Source organism: Coregonus clupeaformis, unplaced genomic scaffold (genome assembly GCF_020615455.1).
Source record: "Coregonus clupeaformis isolate EN_2021a unplaced genomic scaffold, ASM2061545v1 scaf1940, whole genome shotgun sequence".
Lineage (NCBI taxonomy): Eukaryota > Metazoa > Chordata > Actinopteri > Salmoniformes > Salmonidae > Coregonus > Coregonus clupeaformis.
Genome location: NW_025535394.1, coordinates 38,807 through 51,137, shown reverse-complemented (window position 1 = coordinate 51,137; position 12,331 = coordinate 38,807). Strand labels below are relative to the sequence as shown.

At 40.5% G+C, this 12,331-nt stretch overlaps 1 protein-coding gene across 1 annotated transcript in view; it reads left to right on the top strand.

Annotated features, from left to right (window-relative positions):
* Positions 1–9,420: 9,420 nt before the first annotated feature.
* LOC123487972 (protein yippee-like 1) overlaps positions 9,421–12,331 on the top strand; it is a 30,947-nt gene continuing 28,036 nt past the window's right edge. Inside the window, exon 1 of the mRNA XM_045218972.1 lies at positions 9,421–9,630. Coding sequence (XP_045074907.1) covers positions 9,514–9,630 — 117 coding nt within the window. The 5' untranslated portion in view covers positions 9,421–9,513. The remainder of the gene's footprint in view (positions 9,631–12,331) is intronic.

Sequence of the window (12,331 nt, the reverse complement as noted above, 5' to 3'; positions counted from 1 at the left end):
CCTGATTGGCTGCGGTCAGTCTGTTTGTCTTCCTGATTGGCTGCCGGTCAGTCTGCTCCCCTCATTCTTTCTGTTCTGCTCCCTCCACAGTGCCTTGACCTTGTGTACAAAAAGCCATCCTCTTCCCTATATAATGCACTTCTTGTACCAGAGCCCCAGGCCCTATCGGCCCCTGGTCAAAATCAGTGTTCTACACGGAATAGGATGCCTTTCTGGGACATAGCTAAGTAGTGCATTCCAACTCCATTCTCTGGAGACTTCCCCCTCTCTGTTCCTGGGTGCAGTGTAGCCTTTTCAACCCTACGTCAAAGGCACAAACAAAACTTGGAAGGACTTTACATTACAGCGGGATAAAGAGGTAATAATATGGACTTTACATTACAGCGGGATAAAGAGGTAATAATATGGACTTTACATTACAGCGGGATAAAGAGGTAATAATATGGACTTTACATTACAGCGATAAAGAGGTAATAATATGGACTTTACATTACAGCGGGATAAAGAGGTAATAATATGGACTTTACATTACAGCGGGATAAAGAGGTAATAATATGGACTTTACATTACAGCGGGATAAAGAGGTAATAATATGGACTTTCACATTACAGCGGGATAAAGAGGTAATAACATGGACTTTTACATTACATTACAGCGGGATAAAGAGGTAATGAATATGGACTTTACATTACAGCGGGATAAAGAGGTAATAATATGGACTTTACATTACAGCGGGATAAAGAGGTAATAATATGGACTTTACATTACAGCGGGATAAAGAGGTAATAATATGGACTTTACATTACAGCGGGATAAAGAGGTAATAATATGGACTTTACATTACAGCGGGATAAAGAGGTAATAATATGGACTTTACATTACAGCGGGATAAAGAGGTAATAATATGGACTTTACATTACAGCGGGGTAAAGAGGTAATAATATGGACTTTACATTACAGCGGGATAAAGAGGTAATAATATGGACTTTACATTACAGCGGGATAAAGAGGTAATAATATGGACTTTTACATTACAGCTGGGATAAAGAGGTAATAACATGGACTTTACATTACATTACAGCGGGATAAAGAGGTAATAATATGGACTTTACATTACAGCGGGATAAAGAGGTAATAATATGGACTTTACATTACAGCAGGGATAAAGAGGTAATAATATGGACTTTACATTACAGCGGGGTAAAGAGGTAATAATATGGACTTTACATTACAGCGGGATAAAGAGGTAATAATATGAACTTTACATTACAGCAACGGGATAAAGAGGTAATAATATGGACCTTACATTACAGCGGGATAAAGAGGTAATGGTATGGACTTTACATTACAGCGGGGTAAAGAGGTAATAATATGGACTTTACATTACAGCGGGATAAAGAGGTAATAATATGGACTTTACATTACAGCCGGGATAAAGAGGTAATAATATGGACTTTACATTACAGCGGGATAAAGAGGTAATAATATGGACTTTACATTACATTGCGGGATAAAGAGGTAATAATATGGACTTTACATTACAGCGGGATAAAGAGGTAATAACATGGACTTTACTTTACATTACAGCGGGATAAAGAGGTAATAATATGGACTTTACATTACAGCGGGATAAAGAGGTAATAATATGGACTTTACATTACAGCGGGATAAAGAGGTAATAATATGGACTTTACATTACATACAGCGGGATAAAGAGGTAATAATATGGACTTTACATTACAGCGGGATAAAGAGGTAATAATATGGACTTTACATTACAGCGGGGTAAAGAGGTAATAATATGGACTTTACATTACAGCGGGATAAAGAGGTAATAATATGGACTTTACATTACAGCGGGATAAAGAGGTAATAATATGGACTTTACATTACATTCGGGATAAAGAGGTAATAATATGGACTTTACATTACATTACAGCGGGATAAATAGGTAATAATATGGACTTTACATTACAGCGGGGTAAGAGGTAATAATATGGACTTTACATTACAGCGGGGTAAAGGAGGTAATAATATGGACTTTACATTACAGCAGGATAAAGAGGTTAATATGGACTTTACATTACATTACAGCGGGATAAAGAGGTAATAATATGGACTTTACATTACAGCGGGATAAAGAGGTAATAATATGGACTTTACATTACATTACGCGGGATAAAGAGGTAATAATATGGACTTTACATTACGTGGGATAAAGAGGGTAATAATATGGACTTTACATTACAGTGGGATAAAGAGGTAATAATATGGACTTTACATTACAGCGGGGTAAAGAGGTAATAATATGGACTTTACATTACAGCGGGATAAAGAGGTAATAATATGGACTTTACATTACAGCGGGATAAAGAGGTAATAATATGGACTTTACATTACAGCGGGATAAAGAGGTAATATCTTAACATTACAGCGGGATAAAGAGGTAATAATATGGACTTTACATTACATTACAGCCGGGATAAATAGGTAATAATATGGACTTTACATTACATTACAGCGGGATAAAGAGGTAATAATATGGACTTTACATTACAGCGGGATAAAGAGGTAATAATATGGACTTTTACATTACATTACAGCGGGGATAAAGAGGTAATAATATGGACTTTACATTACAGCGGGATAAAGAGGTAATAATATGGACTTTACATTACAGCGGTAAAGAGGTAATAATATGGACTTACATTACAGCGGGGTAAAGAGGTAATAATATGGACTTTACATTACAGCGGGGTAAAGAGGTAATAATATGGACTTTACATTACAGCAGGATAAAGAGGTAATAATATGGACTTTACATTACATTACAGCGGGATAAAGAGGTAATAATATGGACTTTACATTACAGCAGGATAAAGAGTAATAATATGGACTTTACATTACAGCTGGATAAAGGGTAATAATATGGACTTTACATTACACGGGGTAAAGAGGTAATAATATGGACTTTACATTACAGCGGGATAAAGAGGTAATAATATGGACTTTACATTACAGCGGGATAAAGAGGTAATAATATGGACTTTACATTACATTACAGCGGGATAAAGAGGTAACAATATGGACTTTACATTACATTACAGCGGGATAAAGAGGTAATAATATGGACTTTACATTACATTACAGCGGGAGGTAAAGAGGTAATAATATGGACTTTACATTACAGCGGGGTAAAGAGGTAATAATATGGACTTTACATTACAGCAGGATAAAGAGGTAATAATATGGACTTTACATTACATTACATCCGGGATAAAGAGGTAATAATATGGACTTTACATTACACGCGGGATAAAGAGGTAATAATATGGACTTTACATTACAGCGGGATAAAGAGGTAATAATATGGACTTTACATTACATTACAGCGGGGTAAAGAGGTAATAATATGGACTTTACATTACAGCGGGGTAAAGAGGTAATAATATGGACTTTACATTACAGCAGGATAAAGAGGTACTAATATGGACTTTACATTACATTACAGCGGGATAAAGAGTTAATAATATAGACTTTACATTACAGCAGGATAAAGAGGTAATAATGTGGACTTTACATTACAGCGGGATAAAGAGGTAATAATATGGACTTTACATTACAGCGGGGTAAAGAGGTAATAATATGGACTTTACATTACAGCGGGATAAAGAGGTAATAATATGGACTTTACATTACAGCGGGATAAAGAGGTAATAATATGGACTTTACATTACATTACAGCGGGATAAAGAGGTAATAATATGGACTTTACACTACATTACAGCGGGATAAATAGGTAATAATATGGACTTTACATTACAGCGGGGTAAAGAGGTAATAATATGGACTTTACATTACAGCGGGGTAAAGAGGTAATAATATGGACTTTACATTACAGCAGGATAAAGAGGTAATAATATGGACTTTACATTACATTACAGCGGGATAAAGAGGTAATAATATGGACTTTACATTACAGTGGGATAAAGAGGTAATAATATGGACTTTACATTACATTACAGCGGGATAAAGAGGTAATAATATGGACTTTACATTACAGCGGGATAAAGAGGTAATAATATGGACTTTACATTACAGTGGGGTAAAGAGGTAATAATATGGACTTTACATTACAGCAGGATAAAGAGGTAATAATATGGACTTTACATTACATTACAGCGGGATAAAGAGTTAATAATATAGACTTTACATTACAGCAGGATAAAGAGGTAATAATATGGACTTTACATTACAGCGGGATAAAGAGGTAATAATATGGACTTTACATTACAGCGGGGTAAATTGGTAATAATATGGACTTTACATTACAGCGGGATAAAGAGGTAATAATATGGACTTTACATTACAGCGGGATAAAGAGGTAATAATATGGACTTTACATTACATTCAGCGGGATAAAGAGGTAATAATATGGACTTTGCACTACATTACAGCCGGGATAAATAGGTAATAATATGGACTTTACATTACAGCGGGGTAAAGAGGTAATAATATGGACTTTACATTACAGCGGGGTAAAGAGGTAATAATATGGACTTTACATTACAGCAGGATAAAGAGGTAATAATATGGACTTTACATTACATTACAGCGGGATAAAGAGGTAATAATATGGACTTTACATTACAGTGGGATAAAGAGGTAATAATATGGACTTTACATTACATTACAGCGGGATAAAGAGGTAATAATATGGACTTTACATTACAGCGGGATAAAGAGGTAATAATATGGACTTTACATTACAGCGGGATAAAGAGGTAATAATATGGACTTTACATTACAGCGGGGTAAAGAGGTAATAATATGGACTTTACATTACAGCGGGATAAAGAGGTAATAATATGGACTTTACATTACAGCGGGATAAAGAGGTAATAATATGGACTTTACATTACAGCGGGATAAAGAGGTAATAATATGGACTTTACATTACAGCAGGATAAATGTGGGTAGAGTTAAAGTGACTATGCATAAATAATTAACAGAGTAGCAGCAGCATAAAAAGAGAGGGTGGGGGGGCAGTGCAAATAGTCCGGGTAGCCATGATTAGCTGTTCAGGAGTCTTATGGCTTGGGGGTAGAAGCTGTTGAGAAGTCTTTTGGACCTAGACTTGTCGCTCCGGTACCACTTGCCGTGCGGTAGCAGGGAGAACAGTCTATGACTAGGGTGGCTGGAAACTTCCTCTGACACCGCCTGGTATAGAGGTCCTGGACGGCAGGAAGCTTGGCCCCAGTGATGTACTGGGTCGTACGCACTACCCTATGTAGCGCCTTACGGTCGGAGGCCGAGCAGTTGCCATACCAGGCGGTGATGCAACCAGTCAGGATGCTCTCAATGGTGCAGCTGTATAACTTTTTGAGGATCTGAGGACCCATGCCAAATCTTTTCAGTCTCCTCAGGGGGAATAGGCTTTGTCATGCCCTCTTCACGATTGTCTTGGTGTGTTTGGACCATGATAGTTCGTTGGTGATGTGGACACCAAGGAACTTGAAGCTCTCAACCTGTTCCACTACAGCCCCGTCGATGAGAATGGGGGCGTGCTCAGTCCTCTTTTTTTTCCTGTAGTCCACAATCATCTCCTTTGTCTTGGTCACGTTGAGGGAGAGGTTGTTATCCTGGAACCACACGGCCAGGTCTCTGACCTCCTCCCTTATGTAGTGTTGTGGTTTCTCTCTTGTTGTGATGTGTGTTTTGTCTTATATTTTTATTTTGAATCCCAGCTCCCGTCCCCCCAGGAGGCCTTTTGCCTTTTGGTAGGCCGTCATTGTAAATAAGAATTTGTTCTTAACTGACTTGCCTAGTTAAATAAAGGTTAAATAAAAAATAAATAAAACTGTGATATTTCAGTTTTTTATACATTTTTTATACATTTAATTTATTTTATAAAAACCTGTTTTTGCTTTGTCATTGTGGGGTATTGTTTGTAAATTGAATGGGAAAAAATAATTAAATCCATTTTAGAATAAGGCTGCAACGTAACAAAATGTGGAAAAAGTCAAGGGGTCTGAATACTTTCTGAATGCACTGTATATTATTTTTTCAGTTTAAAGGGCAATTCAACCTCTTATTCATCATAACCAAACCAGTGTCAACATTTGAAAACATTTGATCTGTGGTTAAAAAAAATAAGGTCCTAAAAACATGCATCTCTGTGACATCACAGAGGATTAAAAGGATTAAAAGTTTAAAACAGTGATTTGCAACGAGTTTCTAGCCCAAGGGATGTCCTTGCTCCCCATGTCACCGTGAATCTCATAATGTTTTAACTTTTGATGATGTCATCGGGTAGAACTTTTTATCTTTATATATTGTTTTCTAAAAAAATGCTCTTTCCATGACATAGACTGGCCAGGTAAACTGCTCTTTCCATGACATAGACTGGCCAGGTAAACTGCTCTTTCCCTGACAGACTGGCCAGGTAAACTGCTCTTTCCATGACATAGATTGGCCAGGTAAACTGCTCTTTCCATGACATAGACTGGCCAGGTAAACTGCTCTTTCCATGACATAGACTGGCCAGGTAAACTGCTCTTTCCATGACATAGACTGGCCAGGTAAACTGCTTTTTCCATGACATAGACTGGCCAGGTAAACTGCTCTTTCCATGACATAGACTGGCCAGGTAAACTGCTCTTTCCCTGACAGACTGGCCAGGTAAACTGCTCTTTCCATGACATAGATTGGCCAGGTAAACTGCTCTTTCCATGACATAGATTGGCCAGGTAAACTGCTCTTTCCATGACATAGACTGGCCAGGTAAACTGCTCTTTCCATGACATAGACTGGCCAGGTAAACTGCTCTTTCCCTGACAGACTGGCCAGGTAAACTGCTCTTTCCCTGACAGACTGGCCAGGTAAACTGCTCTTTCCATGACAGACTGGCCAGGTACAGTGGCTTGTGAAAGTATTCTCCCCCCTTGGCATTTTTCCTATTTTGTTGCCTTACAACCTGATTTTTGGGGAGTTTGTATCATTTGATTTACCCAACATGCCTAACACTTTGAAGATGCAAAATATGTTTTTATTGTGAAACAAACAAGAAATAAGGCAAAAAAAACAGAAAACTTCAGCGTGCATAACTATTCACCCCCCCCAAAGTCAATACTTTGTAGAGCCACCGTTTGCAGCAATTACAGCTGCAAGTCTCTTGGGGTATGTCTCTATACGCTTGGCACATCAGGCCACTGGGATTTTTGCCCATTCTTCAAGGCAAAACTGATCCAGCTCCTTCAAGTTGGATGGGTTCTGCTGGTGTACAGCAATCTTTAAGTCATACCACAGATTCTCAATTGGATTGAGGTCTGGGCTTTGACTAGGCCATTCCAAGACATTTAAATGTTTCCCCTTAAACCACTCGAGTGTTGCTTTAGCAGTATGCTTAGGGTCATTGTCCTGCTGGAAGGTCATCCATCATTCCTTCAATTCTGACCAGTTTCAAAGTACCTGACGATGAAAAACATCCCCACAGCATGATGCTGCCACCACCATGCTTCACTGTGGGGATGGTGTTCTCAGGGTGATGAGAGGTGTTGGGTTTGCACCAGACATAGCGTTTTCCTCAATGGTCAAAAAGCTCAATTTCAGGCTCATCTGACCAGAGTACCTTCTTCCATATGTTTGGGGAGTCTCCCACATGCCTTTTGGCGAACACCAAACGTGTTTGCTTATTTTTTCTTTAAGCAATGGCTTTTTTCTGGCCACTCTTAAAGTGGTCCTATGGACAGATACTCCAATCTCCGCTGTGGAGCTATTCAGCTCCTTCAGGGTTATCTTTGGTCACTTTGTTGCCTCTCTGATTAATGCCCTCCTTGCCTGGTCCGTGAGTTTTGGTGGGTGGCCCTCTCTTGGCAGGATTGTTGTGGCGCCATATTCTTTCCATTTTTGAATAATGGATTTAATGGTGCTCCGTGGGATGTTCAAAGTTTCAGATATTTTTTTATAACCCAACCCTGATCTGTACTTCTCCACAACTTTGTCCCTGACCTGTTTGGAGAGCTCCTTGGTCTTCATGGTGCCGCTTGCTTGGTGGTGCCCCTTGCTTAGTGGTGTTGCAGACTCTGGGGCCTTTCAGAACAGGTGTATATATACTGAGATCATGTAACACTTAGATTGCACACAGGTGGACTTTATTTAACTAATTATGTGACTTCTGAAGGTAATTGGTTGCACCAGATCTTATTTAGGGGCTTCATAGCAAAGGAGGTGAATACATATGCACACACCACTTTTCCGTTATTAATTTTTTAGAATTGTTTGAAACAAGTTATTTTTTTCATTTCACTTCACCAATTTGGACTATTTTGTGTATGTCTATTACATGAAATCCAAATAAAAATCCATTTAAATTACAGGTTGTAATGCAAAAAAATAGGAAAAATGCCAAGGGGGGTGAAAATACTTTTGCAAGGCAGTGTAAACTGCTATTTCCATGACATAGACTGACCAGGTGAATCCAGCTGAAAGCTATGATCCCTTATTGATGTCACTTGTTAAATCCACTTCAATCAGTGTAGGTTAGGTGACAGGTTAAAGAAGGACTTTTAAGTCTTGAGAAAATGTATACATGGATTGTGTATGTGTGCCATTGATGTTGAATGGGCAAGACAAAATATTTAAGTGCCTTTGAACGGGGTATGGTAGTAGGTGCCAGGCCCACCGGTTTGAGTGTGTCAAGAACTTCAATGCTGCTGGGGTTTTCACGCTCAACAGTTTCCCTTGTGTATCAAGAATGGTCCACCACCCACAGGACATCCAGCCAACTTGACACAACTGTGGGAAGCATTGGAGTGAACATGGGCCAGCATCCCTGGGGAACACTTTCAACACATTGAAGAGTCCTTGCCCCGACGAATTGAGGCTGTTCGGAGAGCAAAAGGGGGTGGAACTCAATATTTGGAAGGTGTTCCTAATGTTTTGTACACTCAGTGTACATGATAGAGGGGTAGGGTGGCTAAATTCCAGTAACTTTCCCCAAATTCCTTGGTTTTCCAGACATCCTGGTTGGAAGATTACAAGGGAATAAGCAGGAAATCAGGGACTCCACCAACCAGGATTTCTGGGAAATCTGGGAATTTTGGAACCATATGGAGGGGTAACAGCACAAGAACAATATGGTAGCAGCAATCTCTTTTTTCAAACCCGGGATTCAAACTGGTGACCCTCTGGTTGCTAGCCCCTATCTAACCTCTGACCTCTAGACTACCTCTGCCACCCCTCACTCATCAGATCAGGGTTCCAACTGATCACTAATCATTCAGTAGCTGATCAACTAGCTTGATGTATTTGATGAACCATGCAGAACACTAACCCCTCCCCTCTTCTCCTCTCCAGGAGTAGTTCTCGTGGTGGCTGTGTGGAGCCGCCACCCGCTCCTCAACAACGACGGCTTTTTCTTGCATCTTTCAGTGCTTCTTCTGTCAGCAAGTTCAGCAGAGCTGCTCCTCGTCCGCCGCAGCCAATCACAGCCCAGAGCCCCACCCATGTGACATGGTGAAGATGACCAAGTCGAAGACGTTCCAGGCCTACCTGCCCTCCTGCCATCGCACCTACAGCTGCATACACTGTCGGGCGCACCTGGCCAACCACGATGAACTCATCTCTAAGGTAGGCACACCTGGCCAACCACGATGAACTCATCTCTAAGGTAGGCACACCTGGCCAACCACGATGAACTCATCTCTAAGGTAGGCACACCTGGCCATAAATAGATGTGGATCGTTAACACCTTCAGTTGTCATGATAGATGTGGAGGGTTAACACCTTTAGTTGTCTTGATAGATGTGGATCGTTAACACCTTTAGTTGTCTTGATAGATGTGGAGGGTTAATTCCTTTAGTTGTCTTGATAGATGTGGAGGGTTAACACCTTTTAGTTGTCTTGATAGATGTGGAGGGTTAACACATTTAGTTGCTTGATAGATGTGGAGGGTTAACACCTTTAGTTGTCTTGATAGATGTGGAGGGTTAACACCTTTAGTTGTCTTGATAGATGTGGAGGGTTAACACCTTTAGTTGTCTTGATAGATGTGGAGGGTTAACTCCTTTAGTTGTCTTGATAGATGTGGAGGGTTAACACCTTTAGTTGTCTTGATAGATGTGGAGGGTTAACACCTTTAGTTGTCTTGATAGATGTGGAGGGTTAACTCCTTTAGTTGTCTTGATAGATGTGGAGGGTTAACACCTTTAGTTGTCTTGATAGAAGTGGAGGGTTAACTCCTTTAGTTGTCTTGATAGATGTGGAGGGTTAACTCCTTTAGTTGTCTTGATAGATGTGGAGGGTTAACTCCTTTAGTTGTCTTGATAGATGTGGAGGGTTAACTCCTTTAGTTGTCTTGATAGATGTGGAGGGTTAACTCCTTTAGTTGTCTTGATAGATGTGGAGGGTTAACTCCTTTAGTTGTCTTGATAGATGTGGAGGGTTAACTCCTTTAGTTGTCTTGATAGATGTGGAGGGTTACCTCCTTTAGTTGTCTTGATAGATGTGGAGGGTTAATTCCTTTAGTTGTCTGATAGATGTGGAGGGTTAACTCCTTTAGTTGGCTCTCCCTATTTTGATTTCTAGACAAACAATTTTTTTGTCTGGTCTTCCCTGTTTTCACATTTAGTGGGTGTCATGGTGGGTGTCTTTTAGGGCCCAGTTGTTGTTGCTAGCCAACCAGTGGACCCCCCCATGAGTGTCTTTCAGAACCCCTCCTAAAACCCAACCTGTTTTGTTTGGTTATTGGTCAGTGACTTTGTTAGTTCCCCTTTCTGTTTGAGCGATAACTTTTGGTTTCTTGCTGGGGAACATAACAATACACTGTCGGGCCAACCACAATGAACTCTCTCTAAGGTAGGCACACATACACACAATGCAAAGCAGTGGTGGTCGGTGCTGTTTATGATGAGGGAGGACCATTTTTTTTATTTTTTATGAGCATGGCCTTATTTCTATTACAGCATATTGGATGACTGTCATTCATATTCCATTCACCCAGCTCAATGTAACATCGATAGGTTTAGGCTACTATATGATATTCTAATGTTCCCTATACCCATCATGAGGTTGCTACAACCTACGAATAAAAGTTTACAACGTAGGTGCACAGGTCGAGAGAAATTGGAGTAATCAAGGTGACAGACAGTGACCCATTCAATCCCGCCTTGCACACTCTTGCCTGCATCTAGCTGATCTAGGGTGTAATCATTAGTCCAACTGTTGCAAACGAGAGTTTCTATTGGACAAATTCAGGTATGTTTATCCCCGTTTTCATTCTGTTTGTTTCCCTTTAAGAAACGTTTTTCAACAGAATAGGCGGAATTAATACAACCCTGATCACATGCAACCACAGTTCATTTTCATAGCAGCCATATAAAAACAGCGTGATCACTTTATCATTGGATAATTCCTTCTCGCATCTACGTGCTCTCCTCTCACCTTTTCCCTTCGCTTGTGGACTTCAGTACGCAGCACATACACAGATTTTTCTACCTTGCCGGTTCAGGGATTCAAACCAGTGACCATTCGATTACTGGCCCAACGCTCTAGGCTACCTGCCTGCCGAGAGAGAGTGAGAGGTTTAAATTATAAAACGGGCAGCAGTGTGAGTCAACCGCTTGTCCGTAGTGAGAAAAGAGATAAACTTAGATTTTTTTGCAAGGACTTATACAGGATACTACCCTTTACATCAAAACCTTCCCTCCAAATAAACATTCCAAACCTAAAAACCTTGATTTTGGACAAAATTACCTGGAAGGATTCTTACTACCGTAGAATCGTTCTCGGCGCGCCTGCCTTCTTCCCCCGCGTCCGGACTTAATAATTTCAAATCGCTTTGAGCCCCTGTACCATCTGTCTTCTACCGGGGGCTTGGGTGTTCCCTCCATGGCTGTGGATCCCCCTCCAGCTACCTCTCCCTGTGTCACGAACGTTGAGAGACGGGTCAGACCAAGGTGCAGCGTGAAAAGCGTACTTGTTTATTTAACTCAAATAAACATACAACAAAACAAGAAACAACGTAACGTGAAGTCCTCCGGCTAAACACATACAAGCCTAACACGGAACACAAACAAGATCCCACAACCCAGGCAGGCAAACTGGCTGCCTAAGTATGATCCCCAATCAGAGACAACGAGCGACAGCTGCCTCTGATTGGGAATCACACCCGGCCAAACATAGAACTACAAAACATAGAGTTTCACACCCTGACCAAACTACCTAGAGAATAACAGTCTCTCCAGGTCAGGGCGTGACACCCTGTCCTAGTCAATCAACTGCCTGGGCACAGCCTGGACCACCACGGCCCCCCTCTGCTTTGCCGTGCTCT